We start from the raw sequence: 24,744 nt of genomic DNA on the forward strand, positions 1-24,744 counted from the left end.
TTCTGTTCTAAGACCTTTATTGACCAGGTGAGAAGTCAGCTTGAACACAGCTCGCACCTGCAGCCCTTCCGGGCGACTCCTCCGCGTACGGTAGTCCTTTCAGTCACTGGGAGCAGCGAGGCTGGGGCCTCCCCTTCCTCCTGCTGCTCCTCACCTGGGGCCTGGAAGGGATGGGGGGGCGATGTGGCCAGAGAAGGGCAGAGTGGTCAGGGCAAGGTCCCGAGTGGGCAGGCAGGTCCTGAGGACCGGGCACATAGGCAAGCAGTGTCCAGATGAAGACTGAGGCCGTGTGTGCCTCCCTCCAACTCTTAAGGGTCAAGCAGGAGTGGCCGGAACAGAGCACTGGCCTGGTCTGTGCTGGGACGGGGAGGAGCTACCACCACAGCCCCGGGACCGGGGTTCGGGGCAGAGCTATTTACTCTCAGGTTTGGGCCACTGTTATATAAATGTGTGTGTTGGGAGGTGTTTCACTGGGGCCCCCGCCAAACAAGGAACTTGACGCCTGGCGAGGTCAGACCACACCCTGACTTTGGGTCCTCAGACCTGGGCTGTTTTCCTCACCCCGAGGGGAAGGACACCATGTCCCTAGAACATCCAAGGGAAGAGGCCCAGAGAGGCAAGTGGCCCCGACAGTCCATGGCCCTGTCTGTGTGCCCTCTGCATCCACAGAGACTCCCCAACTGGAACTCCCCAGGCCTATCCTGAGGGACACCAAGAAGCCTACCCTCTTGCCCGCAAAGGAGAATCTCAGGTCTAATGAACCACCAGCTTCCTCTGCCCCATCTTGGTCCTGCCTCCCTCTCTCCCGGGGCTACTGCTCCTCTGGGATCCGAGACGTGGGATCCGAGACGAGCCCAGACCTGCACTAAAATACTGAGGTCTCCTGCTGGTGATGGTGTCACATCCCAGGCAGAGGGAGCCCTTTAGAGGAGTGGGATCTCAGGCAGACTCCAAACCAAAGGGAGCCGAACACCCAAGTTCAAGTCATTAGTGATGCGTGGCGGGGCTGAGAGGGAGGAGGAATCCAGGAGGTCGCCAAGGCTGCTGGGAAGGGAACGGCGATGAGAAGCATGGGAGTGGGCAGTGTGTGGTGGGTGACGGCAGCCTCACTCAGAGTGGACCAAAGCCCCAGCTCCTTGCCCAAAGCCAAAGCCCTTGGGTCCGAAGTTTTTCGCGTAGCATCCTGCGGAGAGAGAAGGGGTGAGGCCCAGTTCCTTCTCCCCCAGGCCACACCTCCCAGCGCCCTCCCACCGAAGATCCTCCACCCTGGGTACCTAGCCAGGCCTTCAGGGCAGCAAAATCCACTCAGCACCCGTCACCTCTGTAGCACCCCAATCCCCAGTAGTGAGGAGGTCCTTGGCTCCACATTATATTCTTATATCCACGTCCCTGCTGCTGAGATTACAGGAGAAGCCCTCTCTGCTGTTAAGGCATCCGGCTAGGAGTTAGGAACCCAGGCTCTGGCCCCATCCTGCCTGTATCTGCCCTATGATTCTGGCCAAGGCATCTTTCCCCTCCGGGCTTGTCTCCCCATCTGTAAAGTGAAGGGTCACGCTAGAAGCTCTGGCATTGACCCCAAGGCCAGGAATCAGTTTACATTTAGCAAGGGCATAACTAGTTAGCCCCCTACCCCCTCAGACCGCTCAACCCTCGAATTAGAGGTGACACCACCCACCTTTGCAGTAAATCTCGCCATCCTTGTCGGCCAGGGTGGTGGACTCGAGGCCTTTGCCGCACTTGGCACACCGGAAGCAGGACTTATGCCAGGACTGTGGGGGAAGGGAACAGTTAAGGCTGCCACCAGGGACGAGGGCATCCCTGACCCCACAGTCCCATTCCCCTTGACGTATGAACAGTGGAAGGGTTCGAGACATTTCCGAAGTCTGCTCAGCTGGTACTGTGGGAGGAGGTGGCCCGTGGGGTCAGGCAGTGAAGGAAGCAGGCCACGGACCACGCAAGACCTCATACCATCTCCAAGCACGTATCACTATGGCTGGATGGTTAATGGCACCAGCTCCGCCACAAAGGGCAGGCGAAGGGGTGGCAAGGCCACGGCGGTAGCTGTCCCCCCACAGGCCAGCACAGGCCTTCTCCAGGCCCATCCTGCCTGTGGATCGGAGGTGTGGGCCTGGGCTTCGGACTCGCCCTGGTACGGCTAACTACTGCCCGCACAGCCTCCACCATTTCCTCCTCCGGGAGACCCCTTGTGCCCACCTTGCAGAAAGGGCCCGAGACACGCACATACATGCAGACAGTGCCAGGGCATGGTGAGGGCTGTTGTAACTGGGATTCATTCCAGAACTGGGCTCCTTGTTTGCCCGGAAGCCACTCCCTCTCACAGAGTGGTCTGCTAGTATCTCCCTCGCTCCGCGGCTGAGAGGATTAGGCAGCTCTGGCAGGATAAAAAGCCGGGCACAGGCTGGGGCCCAGAGGAGGCCCTGAGGCCATCGTGTGGAATATTACTCTGGAAGGAAAAGGGCTCTGTGAAGGGCACTGAACCCAGCAGGGGAAGGCCTGAGGAGTGCAGCTTCTCCAGGGGCCACAGAAGGCCCTCTGGGTTTCTAAGAGGAGCCTGGAAGCAACCCAGGGCTGAGACCCTGCTGGGGAAGGAGCAGGCCCGGGTTTGCCCACAGTGATGGGAGTCAGCCCAAACACGAAGACTTCTCAGCACCCTGCTCCCATTAGCAACACTGAGCCGGCTAAGCCGCTGCTGTATGGACAGCTCTGCAAAACCAGGAAAGCCAGGGGCAGGCAGCACGCAGGCCAGACAAAACAAGGCCTTTTAAGGTCAAAGAGACTCCCTCAGCACTGCCGGCCTGGAGAATGAGAAAGGAAGCTGCATCCCCTCAGACTTCCTGGCTGCCTGACCCATGCACGCTGGCTCCTCCTCCCAGGCCTCAGGGACAGGGGGGTCTGGAGAGCTGAAGGGGGGGGGGCAGATCTCCGCCTCCATCCCAGTCTTCCCCTCCTCCTCTGTGCAGCAGGGTTGTGCAGCTCTCCAGGCTGGGGCAGGGCTGAAGCGCATGCGGCCACCACCCAGGCCTCACGGGGCTGCCACCCACGCCTCACGGGGCTGCCACCCACGCCTCACGGGGCCTTGCCGGCCCTCCACACACCCTGGATCCCTTTGCTCACTCATTCAGCACCCCAAAGCACCTCTGTTCCTCGATATTTCTTTCCTGGCCAAGGCCAAAGAGAGGTGGGAGCTTCTCCCAACCTTTTCCACTTGAATACAAAACTCTCTTATCCCCACCCCTCAGGAGTTAAAGGCTTAACTTAGACCCTGTCTGGGTAATGGACACAGGGATTCTCAGCTATTTTTAGAACTTTCAGATCTCCTAGTGAGACACAATGAGCACAAAAGATACCAACTGCAAAATAAGATTAGTATCTCCCGCTTTCATATCACTTAGTTCATGGCAAGGGTCATCATTCTGACCACATAAGAATTCCCCAAAGTACACAATAACAGTAATAATAGCACCAACAGTAACAGCAATGGCAAAGTGTCCTAAGCACACACCGGTGGGGGGGCTGCCCTGGGGACCCCAGAACAGTCTCTCCTTTCTTCTGCAAAACAGCTTTGTTTGATGGGATGGTCATTTGCTTCACTTTACAGATGCAGATGGAAGGTTTAGAAAGGTTCAGTGATTTGCCCAAAGCCACACAACTAGTAAGTGGCAAAACTAAGGGTTCTCTAGGGTCCAAGGTCTTTTTTTTTTTCTTTTACAGTCATTTGAAGATCTTATGTATTTGAGACAGAGCGTAAGCAGGGGGAGGGGCAGAAGGAGGGAGAGAGAGAATCCTAAGCAGACTCCCACTGAGTGCGGGGACCGATGTACGCTGATCGCATGACCTTAAACCATGACCTGACCCAAAACCAAGAGTCAGACACCTAACTGACTGAGCCACCCAGGCACCCCTAGGGTCCACGGTCTTAGTCATGGTTCCAGGATTCATGAAGCTATGGAAATGGGTTCTCATTTCCCATTGTACATCTGTGGAAATGGGTTCAAAGAGGTTAAGAGGCCTGAAGCAGAGTTAAGAGTGGTAAGAGCACAGGGTTCCAAGTTAGAAGGACCTGGGCTTGACGCCTAACCTAGCCACGGCCTAGCTGGAAGATCTGGGCAAATTAAGTTAATGCCTCTGACACTCCGCTTCCTCACTTGTAAAATGGGGATACTAGTATCTATCTCCAACCATGACTATAAAGACTACAATAAGAGCTTGCTATGGTCTAGATGATCTGGCCTAAGTGTCAATTCCCCGTCCATTGGTCGTGGGCCCCTTCCTCAAGGTGGAGAAGACTTAAAAGCCGTCACCCAAAGCCAGAAGAGCTGCAGACAGGCTCCTGGCCCAGCTGTTCCTGATGCTTGCTATGTGACTTTAGCCGAGTCACTCCTCCATCTGGGTCTCTCCGGCCACAGACTGAGGATGCTTCTTCCATGATTCTCTGACCGCTAGTCTGGGACTGCCAGAGACTGGGACTCTCTGGGAGGCAGGGTTTCACCGGGACGGAGGCACGCTACTGTGATTCTTACTGTGCTCTGGGGTTGGCAGTCCACAGGGGAAAGGCATACTTGGCAGTCACATATAGTTTGCAAAGGCTTTCTGGGAGGCTCTGATCTGCCCTGAATCTTAAAAAACCTCTGCCCTAGGCGTACATGGATGGGTTTCCCACAGACCAGGTCTTACAATATGGAGTATATGTGGATTTTCCACTGGCTCTCAACATTTGGGGGATTACAAATCCTTTTGAAAATCTGATGAAAACTGTGGATGTTCTTCCCAGAAAGAGACATGTTCCCACAAAATTTTGTGGCTCCTTTGAAACCCAACAGATTGATCTTTACAACACCCTATAAATCGCATTTAAGCATTTAATAATCAGTTTCATCAGTGGCGGGCCTGTTATCCTCATGAAGAAGAATGTTGGCCAAGCCACCTGTCCCCGGAGCCCATGTGTGACTTCTTCAGTCCTTGCAGACTGGAAGCCACAGGGACAAGCAGCCCATGGGGACAAAGGGTTACTCCTTCCCTAGAAGGGAGGGAGTTAAAGCCCAGTGCTCAGGCTCTCTTGATCAGATCCAGGGTCCAACATACAAAGTCCTAGAACCCACATTTCAAGAAGGTGTCTCCCCAGCCCCTCTCCCCCAAGCCTATCTCCCCAGAAGCCACCTTACCTTCCCGGCACCGATCACCTTCTCAGCCGCATAGACTGCCTGGCTGCATCGAGGGCACCTCTCGGAGCTGCCAATCTTCTGCGCAAACTTGGAGGCATTGGGGTTGGTGGTGGGCCTGTGGCCAGGGGCCCTGCGTGGGCAACAACATGTGGTGAGATGACTTTCATGGAGGGGGTCGAGAGGGGCTGGCCCCGAGCGGGCACAACCCCACCTTCATCTCACGCCCACTAGGGGGCGACTCTCCCAGCCAGAGCCTCCAGGGTCCTCTCCCATTTTACAGATGGACAGACTCGGGCTCAGCAAAATGCGGATTTCCCCAAAGCAATCTACTGCCTCTCGCCACGGAGTTAAAACACGGGCATCAGTGAGCGGCTCATTTGCTAAGAATTGCCCTCCCCTGTTTCCCGTTCCTGCAGCCGGCCTGTGAGATTCTTTCCAGGAGAAATCTGCTGACAAATCATTCCCTCTGGGGCAATGACCTTGGCTAAAATGTGCTCACTCATCTGTCATTTCTGCCCATTCTCCCCAAGGTCAAGATGCTGGCCAGGCAGACTGCCAAAAGCCACTCTTTCAACAGGTCAGAGGTCAGTGAGTGCCAGTGAAACCCTGCTGTATTTCCGAGGAAGGGAGATGGCTGCCCCAGACTGCAGGGGTAAGAGATGGCTAGAGAAAGAGGCGGGTGGGCCAGTGCTGCTCCTGCTGAGCCCGGCTCAGCGCCCATGAGACCCCCAAACAAGCCACTGAGCCTGGGCTGGGGATTCTCATCTGAGAAAAGAGGACATTGGATGGAGTGATTCTTGGGGCCCCTCTAGGCTCTAACCCCTATGAAAACATGGGCTGCACTCTCCACACAGGGAGGCACTGCACCTGTTTTATTCCTCAGTGGACCCTCAGCTCCTCTCGTTGGCCCAACACCCAGTGGGCCACTGTAGGACTTCCCTGGAAATCAATGGCTTTCTGAGCCTTTCACGGCTGAACCAAAAGCAGTTGCAAATGTGTGGGACACTGCGGTGGGAGGGCAGACCTCAAGGAAGGGGCTGGTGAGCGTCTTGTACTCACTCCTCGTGCTTAATGCCCAGAGACTCCCCCTTGTCGGTACTCAGCGTGCCGGCGCCCTGCCCGTAGCCGTAGCCTTTGGGGCCGTACTTCTTGCCGTAACAAGACTTGCAGTAGATCTCTTCACCGTGCACGGCCACAGTGGTGCTGTCCAGATTCTTCTTGCAGACCACTGGGGAGGGAAGGGAGGACAGTGAGCTGACATTGGGGTGAGCTGCTTGTCCCCCAAGCCCCCCATGGCTGAAACTCTCCAGACCCGGATCTTCCAGGAGCAGCATGGAAATGGAAGTCCGACGGCCAAGGAGCTGGGAAGAGGGAGGGAGGGGGTTTGCGAGGCCCCATTCCAGGAATGCCAGCCGAGCCACCTCTCACAAGAGCCCACATACACCTTCCTCCGTCCCCTCCACCCTCACACCTCGCCAGGCTGTAGTGCGCCCCACAGTTCATCTGAGGCGACAGCCTAGCTGATCCTAAGCCACAGGAAACCTACTGAGGCCTTTGGCTCTGCTCAACAGAGACCACGTGTTCAATAGGAGAGAAGAAAAAACAACGGAAAGAAGAAGGGCCGGGATTTCCTGCCTCTGACAATGGAATCCTGAAGAAACAATCCCTGTGTGCCGGTGGGGGGATGGGGGGGTGCAGGACCGACAGGGGTGGGGTGGCAGGTGAAGCGATGCACCCAGAAGAAAAGAAAAGTTGCATATTTATCAAGTACCCAGCACGATGGGCCTTGAAATGAGATGCAGGTCATGCTAATTACACCAAGCTCTGATCTCAGAACCAGCTGGCCATAGGAAGAACCGAGGCCAGACCAGGAAGAATTCCTGACTCCTGAGGTATGAGCAGCTAGGAGGCCATGAGCTTCGGAAAGCCTGTGAGTCCCATATACCTTCCTGGGCTTGTCTGGGGGCCTATACCCAGCCATCCAGAGTGAAATAGTTTGGAGCCTGGGGTCACGTGCAGTGAGACTGCTCAGAATCAAATCTCAACTCTTTCTTTCCAGCTATGTGACTTCTGTGTGATGGGCAAGTTATTTTGCCTTTCTAGCCTCCACGTCTCCATTTGGTTCTTTTGGGTTTTTTGGTTTTGTTTTTAATGTTTTTTTTTAATTTTTTAATTTTAATTTTTTATTTTTTATTTTTAAAGACTTTATTTATTTATTGGACAGAGAGAGACACAGTGAGAGAGGGAACACAAGCAGGGGGGATGGGAGAGGGAGAAGCAGGCTCCCCACTGAGCAGGGAGCCCAATGCGGGGCTCCATCCCAGGACCCGGGGATCATGACCCAAGCTGAAGGCAGATGCTTAATGTCTGAGCCACCCAGGCATCCCTAATGTTTGTTTGTTTGTTTGTCTGTTTTTAATTTTTTAAGCAATCTCTACACCCAGCGTGGGGCTCGAACTCACAGGCCCAAGATCAAGCGTTGCATGCTCTACCAACTGAGCCAGCCAGGCGCCCCTCCGTGTCTCCCCTTTTGTAAATGCAGACAATAATATCTACCCCAAAAGGTGGTTGGGAGAACTAAATAAGATCTTACGTGTAAAGTAATTAGCACAATAACCTGCACACAGTAGATGCATAATAAATGTTGGCCACTCTTTATTTTTTTTCAAATATTTTATTTATTTTACAAGTAGGCAGAGAGGCAGGCAGAGGGGGGGGGGGGGAAGCAGGCTCCCTGCTGAGCAGAGAGCCCAATGTGGCACTTGATCCCAGGACTCCGAGATCATGACCTGAGCCAAAGGCAGAGGCTTTAACCCACTGAGCTACCCAGGCGCCCCAATGTTGGCCACTCTTATTAGCATTATGTAAAGTTAGTATCTCGAGGACCCAAAGAAGGAGGAAGAACAGGCCCAGGCCTCAAAAGATCATATGCTCCCAGACTCGTCCTCACTCTACCTGCTTATGTCTTATCCTAGAATTCCAATTTGGTTCTATGATATCCCTTCCATATGGAGATTGGGTGTGCCCAACTGGACCACATCTTCAAACATGTCCTTCTGAACAGGGACCCCTCGAGGAACCACTAGAGAAGCCACGCCTCGCACCTCCCCCTGAGAAGGCTCTCAGCTCAGCTCCTTGCAACTAGCCATCCTCTTGCCTTTAATGGGTCGGGCCCTCTGCCAGCTCCTCTCACCCTGAGCCCCAGGTTGCAGACTTCAGACTAAATAAGGACCCTCTAGTCCTGCCCTTGAGATCCTCACCTCATTCCAGTGTTCTGGGCAGCCCAAATATGGAACTTCCCACCACCTCCCCTGGGGCTTGGCTCCCGGGAAGGAGGGAGAGGGAACAACAGGCCAAGGGCTCCAACATTCCCTTCTAGGGCGGGAAGTCCGGAGTTGGCCTGGAATTGCTTCCCGTAAGGCCCAAATTGAACTGGAAATTCCAAAACCAGAGGGAAGGCAGAAAGCAGCGACAAGAAGAGTTGGGGAAACAGTGGTCTCTTTAGGAGACCCAGGAGCTCGACCCAGAAGAGACAGCAGGGCCTACAAGTCATTAACCTCCAGATGGCTCCTGGAGTGCCAACCGAGCCCTGACTTCCAGATCCCATGTCCAGACCACCCTGTCAGCTTCTGGCCTCCCCAAGGCCCTCCTGCCCACCACGGTCCCCCTTCAACACCTTCCCCAGGCCCCCAGCCCTTCCACCTCCGTGCAGGCAATGTAGTCTGGTCACCTGGAGGTTCTACCGAAGACCCGACCGAGGGAAATTTTGAATGAAGTCCTAAATAAACTTCTACCAAATAATGTTAAGATTTAAAAAAAAAAAAAAAAAAGTTTTAGGTATGGTTAGTTATGCATTTGTTGGACAAATGTCCTTCCAGACGCCACAGACTTGGTGAGGCCTTCTGATGTTTTTTTGAAATATGGGCAAGAGGCAGTCCCAGGCGAGAGGTCGGAGCCCCCTCACCCCCCTCCAACACAGAGAGGGATTCCTCTGGAAGGAAAAGCAAGCCCCACAAAAAAGTTCAAGCTCACAGAATTGGACCAGGTCAGAACCAAGCGTGATTCCCAGACCTGGTTGTTTTCTGCCGGCCCAAGGTCCCTTTCAGGTAGACCAAGCCTGTGTGGAGCAAAAGAGGGTGAAAAACTGACAGCAAACTTGAGCCTGTAGGTGAGGAGATGCGGGGGTCAGAGGGCGTGCAGGGCTTCTCTGAGCTTCCCCTGCACTCTGAGGTTCTGGAAAACAGCGCATCTACCTTTCCATGGGTCTGGTTGCTCAACCCCAACGGAGGGAGCTGGCTGCGGCTCAGAGAAGGGCCTGAAGCCATGGGGTCGGCCCCCAGCTGCACAGCTGAGATCTCCTGCCTACTGGCAGGAGCTGGCCGCCCCTGCTGTGACCGCAGGAGTGGACTGCAGGCCCCCTCTGTTCCCACTTCCAGGTCAAAGGCCAAGCCCAGGGCAGAGGCCATTCTCCCTGACTGGGTTACCTCATCCCGTCTTCACCTGTCTGTGCCAGGCTCTCAGGAAAGGGAATGTACGTCCCATGTTGACAAGAAGCCAGAGCCAAGGACCCGAATGGTCAGAGGCCCAGCCAGCTAAGGGACTAGGGCCGGAATGCCGCCCAGGCCCATTCTCTGCGAACCTTAGGAAGGGACGAGCCTTCCAAAGAAACTTAGGAAGGAACGTCCTTTGATTATCAGGGTCATTCTGAATTTCTGAATTCAAGCTGGACAGTTACCACCCACTCCTCTGAAACAGGGAAAGGATGTTCCCTCCATTCGTAAACAAATCAGCAACAGCCGGCTGTGTGCTCAGAGCCTCTGACACCAGCAATCAGCAAGTTGTCGAGACACCTGGTTGCGGGGACATGTCTGAGCTCGGACACCCAGGAGCCGTACTGGCCTGGAGGCCCCAGGGAGACTCGAGACCCTTTCCTATGGCTGTTACTTTCATAACACCTCCCCACACCCTGGCCCTGCTCCCCGGCCTGACTTTCCACAAGTGTTTCTAATCCTCCACACCCCCTCACACCCTGCCCCAGGCTTGCTCCCTTCTTCCTATGCCACCCCCTGAATTCCTGCCTTCCCCCAACCGCGACCAACCGCCACTCCTCCTCAAGCATGACTGAGGCCTCTCAGCTGTGGCCCCTTGTAGTGATTAAGCAACATGAGAGAGCAAAGGCAGAAGCCCTATGGACCCCAGCAGCCCGGACCCTCTTCCTAGCCAATGCTGAGCCCTCTGAAAAAATAAATGACTGGAAAATTCCTAAGTGCAGTTAACTGCCGATAACAAGGGGCTGCTGTCGGCGGCCTCCTCTGTGGGCTACAGGCCAACAAGGCCCCGCTGGGGCTCACTCACTCCTGTTCACCAGATGCGGCCCCTGGGTGGCCACTCCGGCTGGCTACTCAGGGTGCAAGGCGGGGGTGGAGAGGGGGGCCCTGCTGCCCTGTGCTGGGTGGTTCCCAGCTGGGTGGCCCGGCAGCAGGTGGATCTGTGGGACCAAGTGACCAGGGACCAAGTGACCCTTGGTCCATCTGTTCCTACTCAGGACCACAAATCACCAGGGAACAAAACGGCTACAGACACTCCCAACTCTGCTTCATGTGACATGGATGGAGGGGACCCCGTTCCCTGGATCTCTCAGACGGGCTAGGAGGCCTCCTTCGTGTCACCGCACCGTGTGGCCTGCAGCTCCCTCAGCAGCTTGTGCCTTCGTGTGTATCTGTGCGTGTGTGTGTGCGCATATGTGTGCACACGTGCACACACGTGTGTCCAGGGCGGTGTCTATCATTTATCGAACATTCAGAATTGCGTTTTAAGTACTTCATTTTCCAAGCTTCTTTCTCCTCATTCTCACAACAACCCCATGAGGGGAGTATTACTAACTCCCCTGTAATCGGGAGAAACCAAGTAACTTGGGGCCTCTGGGTGGCTCAGTGGGTTAAAGCCTCTGCCTTCAGCTCAGGTCATGATCCCAGGGTCCTGGGATCGAGCCCCGCATCAGGCTCTCTGCTCAGCAGGGAGCCTGCTTCCTCCTCTCTCTCTCTCTCTCTCTCTCTCTGCCTGCCTCTCTGCCTACTTGTGATCTCTATCAAATAAATAAATAAAATCTAAAAAAAAAAAAAAAAGAAAGAAAGAAACCAAGTAAGTAACTTGCCCATCAGCATGCAGATCCCCAAACCCGAATTCTGATTCAAACCCTGACCACTGGATCCAGAAACCCAGGTCTTCACTGAGACATCCCCCTGCCTCCCACTCTGCCCACCCTCGCAGAAAACTCTCCCTCTGACCAGAACCCTCTGCTCTGACCAGAACCCTCTGCTCTGACCACAGATCATTTAGAAATGGGGGAGGCAATCCTCCTGGAGGCACTGCTTCCTGGGGGCTGTGAAAACACTGTCCAGGTCAAGAACCCCCGGAACCACCGGACGGCTCCCAGCTGCTTGCTGTCTGTTGCCCCGTTTCCTACTCGTCTGGGCTTGTGTTTCAAGCCCCTCTTGCTCCGGGTTACTGGGGGTGGATGTCAAAGCTTTGCTTGCTCCTCTTCCTCTTATCCCAGGCTGCTGGAGCAAAATGGGAGTTGAGGGAAGTGACCAGGCTGGCCCAGAGGGCGGAAGAAGAGAGAACCCTGCTCCTTCTCTGGGCTCCATGTCCCCATAAAGTAATAGCCTCTGTCACCCTTCAACAAGGGATCATTTGGGTCCAAATTTGGGTAAAACTCGGGACCCAAAGTTGCTTCCTCTTAAATGATGGCATTGTGGCAGGGAGAGAAAGAGAAAAGGGAGTGGAAAGTTTCCCTAAGCAAGTCTGGAAGTTTGGCTCCTGGCCACCCCAGAGCGGCTGCCACCCCCACCAGCTCTGGCCAGTTCCTCCCCTTAGAAAGCAGCTTCTGAGCGGAACAAAGAGGCCTGTAAGTGTTTCCCGCCCCAGCTGTGCTGCAGCCAAATGTCAAGCTGTTTACGTCCCATGGGGCCCGTCCCCTGGGGTGTTGACAGGCCCGGCCTGTGGGGGCAGGTCCCCCCCACCCCGTCCCCATTCCCATGGCAACAGCAGCTGGGCCGCGGGGTGCATACTCACTGCACAGGAAGCAGGATTTATGGAAGCTGCTGCCTTCGCACTGAACCTCTTCCGCAAAGTAAACCGTCTTCTGGCACACCCCACATTTCTTGCCTCCTCCCCAGTTCGGCATCCTGAAACTGGACCCAGACATGGGAATTAGTTTTCTAGGGAGCCGGAGACCCAGACTGCCCATGCTGGAAGAGCCACAGGCAGACCGAGGATGGCAAGAGGGGAGGCAGAACACCTGTGGGGTCCCCATCACCCCCGCTCTGGCAGGGCACTTCCTCCTGAGGGCTCTCCACATCCTTCTCGCACTGCCACTCGGGGGCTTCCTGCCCCAGCGCTGACAACAGACAGTCACTGAGCCACTGCTGTGTTTCCAACCCCGGGCGGGGAACTCTCGAGGGTATAAACAAGCATAAGGTACCCGCTCTTCAAAGGACACTGTGGAAGCAAGTCTTGGAACCCTCCTCTACACGTATCAACAGGGATGGATCTCACAGAGGCTCACTGGAGCCAGAGAAGCAGATGCTCTAGAATTCACAAAACACAGATGGTTTATGGAAGGTTCACAGACAAAATTCTCATTGTCAAGGGATGAACCCATGGGGAAGAAGTTATAAAGAGAAAGCAAGGGAAGATGATCACTAACTATTCTCTTAGACTTGTTACCTGTAAGACAGGGAATGGCCCACCACTGTGGGGGCGGGGAGGGGGCAGGTAGGGTCTCCAGAGGGGCTGCTAAGGCGCTGACTTTTTTTAACTTGGGTGGTTGACTCATGGGTACTCACTTTGCAATTATCCTTTGACCCATACATGAAGATATTATATACTCCTTTATATGTAAGAAAAAGCTCACCAATAAAACCAGAAATTTTTTTAAGCAGGAGAGTGGGTAGGCATACAGGGCACAGTTCTCGAGCCTTAGAGCCAATAAAAGGAGGCATTAGAGGATGCCTGGGTGGCTCAGATGGTTGAGTTGCTGCCTTTGGCTCAGGTCATGATCTCAGGGTCCTGGGACGAGTCCCACATCGGGCTTCCTGCTCAGCGGGGAGTCTGCTTCTCCTTCTTTCTCCATCTGCCCCTCCCCACTGCTCATTCTCTCTCTCCCTCAAATAAATAGATAAGATTAAAAAAAACAATCAGGAGTGCCGGGGGCGCTGCAAAAATCAGATTGACCAGTACCACCTTAGACCTCAGAGAAGTACAGGAATCTAGATTGTTTTTTCTAAGATTTTATTTATTTCAGGGGCACCTGGGTGGCTCAGTGGGTTAAGCCTCTGCCTTCGGTTCAGGTCATGATCCCAGGGTCCTGGGATGGAGCCCTGCATCGGACTCTCTGCTCAGCAGGGAACCTGCTTCCCCCTCTCCCTCTGCCTGCCTCTCTGCCTGCTTGTGATCTCTCTCTCTGTAAAATAAATAAATAAAATCTTAAACAACAACAACAAAAAAGAGTGTATTTATTTCATTTGACAGAAAGAGCACAAGCAGGGGGAGTAGCAGGCAAAGATAGAAGGAGAAGCAGGATCCCTGCTGAGCAGGGATCCCAGGGACTCAATCCCAGGATCCTGGGATCATGATCTGAGCCCAACACAGACACTTAACCGACGGAGCCACCCAGGCGCCCCAGGAGTCTGGATTTTCAATAAGCACCCCAGGTGAGCCCAAAGCAGCCATGCTGAGACCAACTTTGAGATGCTCTAGGTATTGGTTCTGAGTTGAGGTCCTGATACCAGTCAGGCTGGGTCCAATTCTGAGCCCCACACACTGGCTCTGTGTACCTTGTGCAAGGTAACTGGTGTTTCTGAACCTTGATTTCAGCATCTGTAAAACCAGGATAAAAGCAATAGCTACTTCACAGATTCTTTCTGGGGAAGAAATGAGGTCTGGCATGTCAAAGGCATGGTACAGTGCCTGGCCTATAGTTAGTGTTCGCTAATTATTATTATTATTTTTAAGATTTTATTTATGTATTTATTAGATATTTTATTTATTTAAGAAGGAGAGAGTACTGTTGGGGGAGGGGAAGAGGTAGAGGGATAAGCAGACTTCCCGCTGAGTGGGCAGCCTGACTCAGCTCCATCACAGGACCCCAGGATCATGACCTGAGCCGAAGGCAGATGCTTAACGACGGAGCCACCCAGGCGCCCTTATAAATTACTCTTAACACAGGAGCCCAAGACTGCAGGAGAGGCCATGCTCCAGGTTGGTCCTGATGCGCCAGAGAGTGGCAGAGCAGGTGCACACCATGGAAACTGGGAGAGCAGAGACCCCCACCCCAAGACTGATGGGGTCAGCGTCTCTCCTTCCGTTTCACTCATCCAGCCAACAGACATGTGACTGAAGGAGGAAGATGACATTAGTTCACAGCGGGGGGGGGGTCCCCTGAGCAAGGTACAGGCGGCCACGGGTGCGGGACTGGAGGGATGAAGTAGCCCGGATGTGGCAAGTTTAGAAGGACGTGGGGTGCTGAGAAGGAAGGGGGACGGTGCCAGAGTTGGCTGTTGCCTCAGGATACAAAAGAGCCTATGGACAAAACTCACCAGTTGTCTGTATCAGGAAATGTTGAAAACAGGGCTACGTTATCCAAAGCCTACCCTCCTGGTAGTAGCAGCTAGAATCAATGTCAAGGACAGAGGGAGACATGGTTTTCACTGCTGGAGAGCGTCCCATCTGACTGTGGACACAGGCCTCAGCTCAAGGTCTAGCTCGTGTTCACGATGGAGTCTGCACACCCCACACAGCACCTGAGACAGGTGTTCCTACAGGCGTCCAGGGAGTAGCTGAGGAATGAGGCAGGGACGCTCTGATACTGAAAGCCACAGCCAGAGACAAGTTCTCTATGTCAGGGCGTCTCCGCAGGGGCTGGGACCCAGCAGAGGCGCTCAGTCACTGTGTGCAGACTGACAAGCAAGGAAACGGCGTCGGGGGTGCTAGCTCATTGCTCATCGCGGTCACTGGGGCTCGAAGAGCACAACAATCACAGGGATTTTCAGCAAGGTTTTTTCAGGCATCTTTTCACGCCCTCTGCTTCGTCCTCCCATATCCGAAAAGCTGGGGCTCCCTTGGGTCCCATCCTGGTCCCCTTCTGTCAAGAACCTCCATACCCCTCTGGCTTCGGCCTCTCCCCTGAGTCCAGGCTCACACATCTAATCTCAGGTGAGCATCTCCACCGGAATGGCCCACCAGTGCCTCCGTTTCAACGTGAGGGACCTGAACTCATTGCCTTTCCTCAGACTTGTTCTTTTTCTCGACTTTTCCATTTTTGCTCATGGTACCAAAACCGTTCTCTCCATCACAGAGGAATTATCCCATTCCTGAGAATGTTGATGGGCTTTCCCCCCTCCCATAGCTGCAACCCACTGTGTGTTCCCCTTTACCCACTCATCCCCAAAACCAGTGCTGAGACTCTCTGCTCTCCATTCTTCTTCCCACCACCCTAACCCAGCCTTCACCACTCCCTCGTGCAGCCCCTTGAAGAGGACACTACACCATATATACCTGTTCCTTAGCAACTATCCTGATTTTCGGCCATGGCACATGGTGGGGACCTAACCTAAGCCACCAAGGTTATTGGCTCAAAGATGGGCCAGCTATCCATTTCAGACCAATAAAATAAAAGAAGGCAGTTCTGAGGGGCTCTGGAAGAAAAAGCATTCCATTCCTTCAAGAGAACTTCCTAGAAGCAAGTTCCTCTTCCCCCAGTGAGAGCTCTGAGGTTGTTGTCCCCAGAGAGACAGGCAATCCTGGGATGAAGCTGACAACAGGGAAGACAGAGCTGAGAAACAAAAGAAACTGCGTCTGCAATGCCACCATTAAGCCACCAAAGTCAGCCAAACCTAAAGGTCAGTCTCTCTCTGAATTTTCCAGTTAAACAAACGAACAAATTCCCTCTATGTTTTAAGCCCATTATTTTACAACCGAATGCATCCCTAGAGAGACAGCAATTATGGTCGCACTGCTTCTGGAATCTCCTCCCTATTCCATGTCCAGGCAGCCGCCAGATCTTTTCTGTGGAGGGCTCCCCTGCTCAGAACCATCAGTGACTCCCTGCTGCCCGAGAATAATCACACCCCTTACCCTGAGACTCTCCCCTGCACAGTCTCCACTTCCTTTTCTGCAACTCCTGTCACCACACCTCACCCATTCTCGGGGTGGGTGACTGAATCGCTGTGTTCGCCCCCAGAATGCCTGGCAGGGGCCGTGAGCAGGTGGAGGGCTGAGGCTGGGGCCCACTGTTCTCTCCCACGCGGGTCTACACGGGCCATGGACCACTGTGGAAGGCCCTTCCACAGCCCCTCAGGCTTACGCGCATCACTGATGCAGCCCAAAGGTAGGCTTTCTCTGACAGCACATGACCTCTCTCTGCCTTCCTCAGATAACCCCCCCAGGGCCTGAGCTCCCAGATCCTGGAGAACAGTCCCCAGCCCCAGCATCTGATGCCCCACCATTCAGTCTCTCGCTCCACTCCGTCCCAAGGATGCCAGGGGCCAGATGCCTTGTCGAGCAAGAGCTCAGGGCTGCCAAACCCTAGGATGTGTGTGGCGGTTCGGTGAGAAGAGCCATGTGTGTTGCCATCTGCCTCAGCGTCAACACTTCCCCCGCTTCGTGCAGCAGGAACCCCAGTTCTACTCAGGCAGCCACTCTCCACTGAGTGACCCCGGGGACACGTTCCCACACCCAGCCCTAGGGGCCCACCATGGCCATCCCTTTTCCCTGCAGGGATGGCTTCAAGGACAGGCTGTGACGTGTGAAGGGAGCTCTGTTTGGGAAGCTTCTGGAAAAACAGGTGTGTCCCTCTGGAGCCACACAAGTTCTCTTCTGCCTCTAAGGAGGTAACTAGGCATCACCCCCGGAACTCCCACAGCCAGAGCTCCCCAAACGACAGGCTACCACTGACAGCACCTGCTAATCACCAGGTTACATGTACAATCCCTTCCTTCCCACCTGGAGATGGGGAATACATGCCCACCCTACAGATAAGGAAAACAAGGCTCAAAGAACAGAACTGGATTCCTAAATGGGTTTAGTCCCTTCCGGGGCCCCTGTCACCCCAATTGTCAGGCTGTCGCCCCATCCTATGTAAGAGCAGCTGCCCACAGTAGGCACACAGTACACCAACGCTTGGCTCTCTCTTCCCTTGCCAACCTCTTGAACTAGCAGGGGATACACTCTGTGGCCCTAGGAATACCCCTAGGGGAGGAAAGTTCCCCTAACCATGTGGTTGGGAGCCAGTCCCAAGCAGTGTTTTGTTCCCAGATACAAAGCCCTTCTCCCTCTGGGGGAGACCCAGAGCTCCATACAGGCCTCTCCTTGTTCTCCCTGGCTCCATGTCAGGGGCCCACATCCAGCCGGGCCCCAGGGAATCAGGAACATGGGCGGAGAATGGGTGAAACCCAAGGACCAGCCAGTGAGGACAATCTGCCTGGGATGCCTCTGGGCTGCCCCATTCCTTCGAGCCTGGCCATGATGTTGGGGGTGGGGGGTCTCCTCTCAGGAGCCCGCTGAAGGGACAAGGGCTCCAGCACCTTGGGAAAAACAACAGCAACAACAAAGACTGTTCACTGACTGGAAGGGCCCCAGGCTCCCCCTGTGGGTGGGCTCTCCATTCCCTCTGTTCCCAGGAGGACCCCCCCAGGGGACCCGCCGGCAGGGAAGAGTCTCTGCTGGAGGGAGCCCTAGCCACCTGCTGCCCTACAAGGCGCAGGGGCTTCCTCTCAAGGTCTGGCTTCCGATGCCCTGTGGGAGACTCTGAGGAGGAAAGTTCCCCAGGTCTGAGGTCAGGTGGGAGAGCTGAGGTGAGGAAAGTGGGTCTGGACTCATCCGTTCCTGGATGAATGACCTTGGGCAACATCCTTTCCTCTCTGAGCTTCAGTTTTCTAGTCTCTAAGTTGGCCCACACACTGGCTCCCTGAGACTGCCACTCTGAGGAGGCAATGAGAGGGTGCAGAAGTGATAGCGTGGGGCCAGGCGCACCGCCGACAGGGCTGGCCCTGGTAAGCTTCACACCAGCTGTGGGGCCAGATGTTGGCCATCCTTCCCAGCTAATCCACGTCTGGAAGCAGTAAGGCTGGCACAATTACAAGCCAAATAGGGACCATGAATTCCTGACTCATCTGTCAGCCCCGCGAACGAGACGAGTGACTTGCCCTTCTTTGGGATTTAGCTCCCCTCTGGCGACTTGAGATGCAAGCAGAGGCTTGTGTCTTTAACACCAAGCTCTTGTGTGTATTGTTCTTGGTGTTGGAGAAGCGTTGCTATCCTCTGTAATCACATCATCCACCTGGTGGGTTTCAGAGACTCCCATTCCCACGGACCATTGCTGTCTGTGTTCTGGTTTGACCTACTTCACCGTGTTGCTAATCTCAAGAGAGAACAGGGCTTGAGTTTTCTGCTGAATGGCTAGAAACAGCTGGTCAGCTATTCACCTCAAATGTCGGGATCCAGGGTGCCTCAGTCAGGTAAGCATTGGACTCTTGGTTTCGGCTCAGGTCATGGTCTCAGTGTTGTGAGATCGAGCCCCACAAGAATCTGCTTAAGAGTCCATCCCTCTTCCTCCCCACCCACTAAAATTGATTAATTAATTAATTAGTGAATTTTTTTTTAAAAAAGTCAGGATCCTTAGGGTTGGCTGGAAGGATTGGCTTCTTCTGATAAGCTGTCCTCACCTTCCTATCTAGTTGTCCCATTAGGAACTACGTTCAGTTCCTCAGTCTTGAGAAGAGGGATTCAAGATGGCGGCTCACATAGCAGGAGAGAAAGGCACAGGCCCTCCTGTTCACAAATGTCATGAAAGTCAGGACAAGGTGATGGGTTCAGTGTGGTCATGTTTCAAGTCCAAGGAGCCATTTCAGAGATGCATAATCCTTCACCACTGGCCACGAGTGCCTGAAGGAGGCTCCTCAAACCACTGATTTGACAAACCCTTCCATGTCTTTATTTCTCCAGTGGAAAAATCCCATCTCTCCCATTCCAAAATCTCTTATTCCCTAGGGTCAAAAAGTGACTTCTGGGCACAGGGCTCAGGTCCCCACCCACTTGGTCTGGTAGAGACCTGTCAGGTGTTTGTCTAGTTAGAAATGCACGGCTCACATTACCTGAGCTGTGTAGTACTTGGCCAGGGACACAGGAGAGCTGTGATCCCATCCAACCCTGTTGCTCAGCCTCTTCCTCCATGCCCCCACGTCAAGAGAGCAGCCAAGGAGACAGAGGGAAGGAGGGACTCCCTGCTGAACAGGGTTCAGGACCCATGCCTTAGTGTGACACCTAAAAACCCAAGAAACAGACTCTCCTGAAAGTAATGGTCCCTGGGAGGGGGGTGAATGGTCGATAAAGAAATGCCAGTTTGTCCCCAGCTTCACACAGCCCACTAGATGATTCCTTCACAATCCTGCCCATGGCTGGCCTCTCTGAGAAGCTAAGTGGCCTCTGTGAGCTATGATCACTCTAGGCCCCATAGTACCCTGGAACTTGACCGTCGCTCCAGCTCAGCCCTGTCTCTGTGGCAAGAGTGTTCTTTTTTTCTTTTTTCTATTTTCTTTTTTAAGATTTTATTTATTTACTTGACAGAGAAAGAGATCACAAGTAGGCAGAGAGGCAGGCAGAGAGAGAGGGGGAAGCCGACTCCCTGCTGAGCAGAGAGCCTGATGCAGGACTTGATCCCAGGACCCTGGGATCATGACCTGAGCCAAAGGCAGAGGCTTAACCCACTGAGCCACCCAGGCATCCCAGCAGGAGTTTTCTTTTTCCATCTATGTCCATGGCTCTTGCGTGATTGTAAGCTGACAGGTACAGTGCTCTGTCTCCTCCTGCTCCTCTAGTAATCCCTTTTACGGCAGAGCTCTCCACCTCTGGGGGTTCAGACATCTGAAGGTTAACCAAGGGAGAAGGGAGGGAGGGTCTGCGATTTTTTAAAAAATATTTCAAAACTATTACAAGAAACTCTATATTATAATAGGTCTCACAGGCTACTCAACAGATCAAGTTTCTTTGGTTTTTTTCTGGAATGATGTCAATGTCCAGGGGTAACCACTCGTGGTCCCATGCTAAAGGGTCTGACTGATGTTTCCTGGATTGATTTTTAAAAAGCAAAAACAAATTAGCACGTAGACCTCATACAAACAGGTTGTTTGCAGCTGACTTCACAGGAAGCTCCAGCCCCTGCGATCCCCGCGTAAAGAACCCCAGGCCAGCACACTGGAGAGTGAGGGTCTGGTTGCCTGCTCAGGGCTGAGCCTGTGCTCCAGCTGCAAACCTTCTATTCCTTCCTCCTTTGTCACTGCTGAGGAGTCAGACGCTGCCTTCTGGCCCTGGGGAAACCTGGAAATGCCAGAGTCTGGAAATGCTAACTGCCTCCGTATTTACACACTTTACCATACATGGCAATTACTCAATGCCGACGTCAGACAGATTCCTGAGGCACTGTGTAGGCCAGCCACGTCATTGCCAGAGAAATTCCTGACAACTGAAAACCACAGGCAAGGGCTCTAGTACCCAGCACCCCCTCTCCCCAACCTCCCTACCCCCAGCTAGCTGCTCTGTGTGCGTGTGTGTGTGTGTGTGTGTGTGTGTGTGTGTGTGTTTCTCAAGCAGGCTCTTTTCCAAGCTTCTTTTCTTTCCTGCAAACCTGGCCTGCAAATTCAAGCTTGCATCAGACCTGGTGAAAGCATATCCACTAGGATCTGGAACCTAACATCCAGGGATGTCCTCTCCTTCCTGACCATCCAGCAGAGGGGAACCTAGAGGTCACGAGTTGTAACCCTGCCTCCATCCACATTCACAAAGGCAAAACTGTATCTTCCTGAAGTACTTCATAAGCCACGGCAAAGCCCTTTGTAAAGTGCCTTTCACACACGGCAGGTAGTTCCTTACTAACTGATCTAGAAATCGGAAATCTACACGAGCAAAGAAAAGTAACAACACAGCACTGAACATGGGTTTGGAAGGAGTCGGCCTGTGTTTGAAGGCTGCCTCCGCAACTAACCAGACTGCCTTTTCTACCCCTCACCTGGTTCTCAGTACTAATCACAGGGAAAAACCATTTTCGAGGCTTAGGAGTATCCAGCAGGGCCACTTAGCTGAAAGCCTGTATCCACTCCTTTCACTCACCCAGTGTTTGCCCACAATCCTCCCCCTACACCCCCAGGCTGCCATGTGGCTCCAGGGAGCACTGGCAGGCTCCAGGGGCAGATGTTTACGTTTAAAAAGGAAACACCCGGGCCAGGAAGAGAGGTCCTGGATCAGACCAGAGGCCAGAGCTGTGACACCCCTGTTTTCCATACTTCACTAGCCTGGTTGCAGAACTGGAAGGCCTAAGCCCTATCTTGAGCTTCTTCCCTGGATTCCATTCCCCCCCAGACCCTCTGTACTGGGCAGTGTCCCCTCCCCCTCAGGCGGACCACACCACTGCCTCTGTGGGAGAAACTTCCTTCCTGGTCTAACTGTCCCCACCCCGGATATCCTCCCTGAGGCAAAGGGTCATTCCCTGGGAAGCTGCGAGCAGCACGAGGCTGGCTTCAGCAAGGACAGGGTGAGAGCCACTGAGGGCTGAGGACGGTCGCTCTTGCAGGAGGCATCAGGAGGTACCCACCAAGAGAGAGCTAAGGAAGCTCAGCGCCCCTGTCCCCAGATCCCAGGAGGAACCCCCAAGCTGCACTCTGAGATGACTGAGACACCGCCAACACGGGCAGCCTCCTCGGCTTTGGGCAAGGAAGGGGGAGGACAAGAGAGACCACAGTCGTGCTCTTCATTTGCAGCCCATTCCCATTTCCAAAGGAAACTGTGCACTGGGACGTTACTTCGCGCACCCAAGGTCATCAGTCTGTTAAGCAGCAGACCCAACTGTCAAGATTGAGCCAGGTTGCCCTTCCAAGCAATCTCACACGGAGATTCCAGCTGCCTCTTCATGACACGCTTTCTGCGGGAGCCCAGTGGATCTCCTTGGCGCCACTGCAGCTGGATCCCAGCGCAGAGCCCTTCCAGGGAGGGAAGGCCCAGCCGGCTCCCTCAGCCCCACGGAGCAGGCGGGTGGGTGGCTGGAGCCCAGGCGGCTGGAGAGGGAGGGGCCAAGCCCAGGCTACTGTCCCCTGCCTAGACCCGCGAACTGGATAGCTTACAATGGCACAGGGGCTCAGAGGCTGCAGGATACTCCCAAGCCTTTGCGAGTGGCTACAGCACCTGCTTCAGCAATTCCTCCTACAGCACCTGCTTCAGCAATTCCTCGTGGAGTAACCTATGGCAACTTGCTTTAAATTTGCCCAACACCAGCTCCTTTCTTGTTCCCAGCCTTCAAGGACGGAGGCCACAAAACACTGACGGGGTGGGGGGGGGGCGCATAATTGTCTCCAGCTAGCACCAAGACTGGGGGCGGGGACAGGTGAAATGTTGCCGCTTCCATCTGGATCCCGAGAAAGAGGGAAAACTGACACCTGCGCTCAGGGCACAGATGCCCCAGGCTGGACCGTGAAGCCAGATGTTTCCCCACCCCGCCCGCGGGCACGTTCTCTTCCCGAGCAGGAGGATGAGGGAGGGAGTGGCACGGATGCCCTCATCCCCCTGCGGTACAATGAGCGTCAGTGGCGCGCAGAATCGCTGATTGTTCTGCGGCCAGACCTGCAGGCGGTGGGGGAGCCGGGCCACCCCGGGTCAGGCGCACGCAGGAGCCCTCTGTGCCAGGACGCCCCGAGCCGGGAGGTCCCCAGAGCCTCCCGGAAAGGGACGCGCTGCTCTGGTTAAGTGCGACCGCTTGTCCTACTCCCGCAGCCCCGGGACGGCCGCCTGGCCGCACCACTTTTCCTTCTCGCGCCTCTCTGCGCCCCAGCCGAGCCCGGCTGCCGGGGAAGTCTGGCAGGCGCCGCGGGGGTAGCGCGCCGGGCCGGGGGCGCCGTGCGGGCCGGGGACCGCGACCCCGGGGCGCACTCACCTGGCAACTGGCTGCGCCGCGCGCGGGCGGGAACGCTCTTCCGAAGCCGCGACTGGGTGCGCCCGGCCCGCGCCCCGTTTTGTTCCGCTCCGGGGAAGGCGTGTCCCGGGCCACGCCAACCAGTGGGCTTTGCACACTGCACCACACCAGGGCTGATGTCATGGCGCGAAGCCCCGCGGCGCTGCCCCCGCCAGATCCGGGGCGGCCAGACCGCGTGGGCAGGAGACGCCAGCTCTGCCCCCTGCGGACCCACTGTGCACCCACGCGGACTCACTGTGCGCCCCTCCGCTGCTGCTGCGGAAGCACCTGGGGCACGTGCTTGGACCTGTCGGGGGTTTTCCTGTCGGCCAGATGCGAGTTTGCAGATGTGAGCTGAGAAATCAGACTCCTGGTAAACTTGTGCCCTGAGTAAAAGGGTGGGGGCATGGCTTGTGGGGAGGGGTGGAGTCTTACATGCACATGTGCTGGTGGCAAAGTGTACGCGACACATTTGGCGCCAGAGTAAGACAGGCCTGAGCTCTGATCTTGCTCCTTCCACTTACTAGCTGAAGCCTTGACCTAGACACTAGAACTTCCGGGCTTCAGGCTCTGCGTCTGTAAAAGGTGTACAATCCACAGGGATGTTGTAGGGGGTAAAATGAGATCCTACGGGACCTGTAAGCTCTCAGCAGTGACCCACCATATATAACTCCCTCCAACAACTCTGTCCCCTTAGCTTTCCCACATCTTTCCTACTACCCAAAGGAGAGTGCCCCACCCCCAGAAAGCTGCAGTTCTGAAAAGTGGGTCCTCCTCTGAGGCTTTTCTCTGGGCCTCCAAGCTTCTGTATGGCAGACACAGGCTCAGGGCCCTCAGAGCTGCCCCTGGAGCAGTTAGCCATGGGTATGGTACTTTCACCCAGTTCCCAGCCCTTCCTGTGAAGCCATTCCCTTCCGCCTGTCTGTGACAGGCATGGCAGGGGACACAGAGGCTCACACTTTGCCCGACTGCTGCTTCAACTAGGGTAGACCTGGTCACCTCTTTCTCGGACTGAGGAGCAGCTCAGAAACCCAATGCTCCAAACAGAGAAGGAGCTCCCCAGGGGCCCCAGGCCCAGGGTATGGAGCAGAACCAAGCTCTCGAGCCATTTCCAACCCCCACGTGGCACTTCCTTGCCCCGAGCAAGGAGCACTGCCCTCTGTTAGGAACTTGTGGTCTTGGGTTAGGAGGAACATGGAGAACCCCAGAGGCTGGCATTCCCAGGAATGTGAAGAGCAACAAAGACTCGAGAGCCTCAGGGAGATAAAATCTTCTAGTTTGTGGTTTCCTGTAGCTCCTTCGCTATATTTCTGAGTCAAAGGGGAACTGAGGGCCGGTGTTATCTCCTCCTGTCCAGGGCTGATGGACATTATTCACACTGAAAAATGAACTATACTCAGATACCAGATATACATTTCACTGTGGTTGTGTATGCTTGGCAGGTGTGCCTGTGTGTAACTTTCTACGGCTCTCTTGGACTCTAGAGTGTTCCTTGACCCGGAAGTATTACGGCCTTCTTCTGCCCATAGCAGTGAATTGGCAGCAGGTCCTGGAGGGTTTGCTGGG

General features: G+C 54.7%; 1 protein-coding gene and 1 long non-coding RNA gene across 2 annotated transcripts in view; one reads left to right on the forward strand and one right to left on the reverse strand.

Annotated features, from left to right (window-relative positions):
• CSRP1 (cysteine and glycine rich protein 1) lies at window positions 1–23,566 on the reverse strand. The gene is made up of 6 exons (XM_082701968.1): window positions 23,161–23,566; window positions 12,258–12,376; window positions 6,243–6,411; window positions 5,184–5,313; window positions 1,676–1,769; window positions 1–1,183 (listed from the first exon to the last, which is right to left on the reverse strand). Exons 2-6 carry the CDS (start codon window positions 12,367–12,369, stop codon window positions 1,107–1,109), a joined length of 582 nt encoding a protein of 193 aa, XP_082558094.1. The 5' UTR covers window positions 12,370–12,376; window positions 23,161–23,566; the 3' UTR covers window positions 1–1,106.
• Window positions 23,309–24,744, forward strand: part of LOC309849429 — a 5,232-nt gene continuing 3,796 nt past the window's right edge. Inside the window, exon 1 of the long non-coding RNA XR_014303699.1 lies at window positions 23,309–23,551. This is a non-coding gene — a long non-coding RNA (uncharacterized lncRNA). The remainder of the gene's footprint in view (window positions 23,552–24,744) is intronic.

The sequence above is a fragment of the Mustela nivalis genome, assembly GCF_964662115.1.
Source record: "Mustela nivalis genome assembly, chromosome: 16".
Taxonomy (NCBI): Eukaryota; Metazoa; Chordata; class Mammalia; order Carnivora; family Mustelidae; genus Mustela; species Mustela nivalis.

Bases quoted from the DNA above. Each gene is read 5' to 3' on its own strand.
- CSRP1 (XM_082701968.1), bottom strand. From the start codon at position 12,369: ATGCCGAACTGGGGAGGAGGCAAGAAATGTGGGGTGTGCCAGAAGACG. The intron at 1,770-5,183 runs GTAAGGTGGCTT...CTTCCCCCACAG, and splicing joins AGGTGATCGGTGCCGGGAAG to TCCTGGCATAAGTCCTGCTT. The intron at 1,184-1,675 runs GTGGGTGGTGTC...CTCTCTCCGCAG, and splicing joins TGGCGAGATTTACTGCAAAG to GATGCTACGCGAAAAACTTC.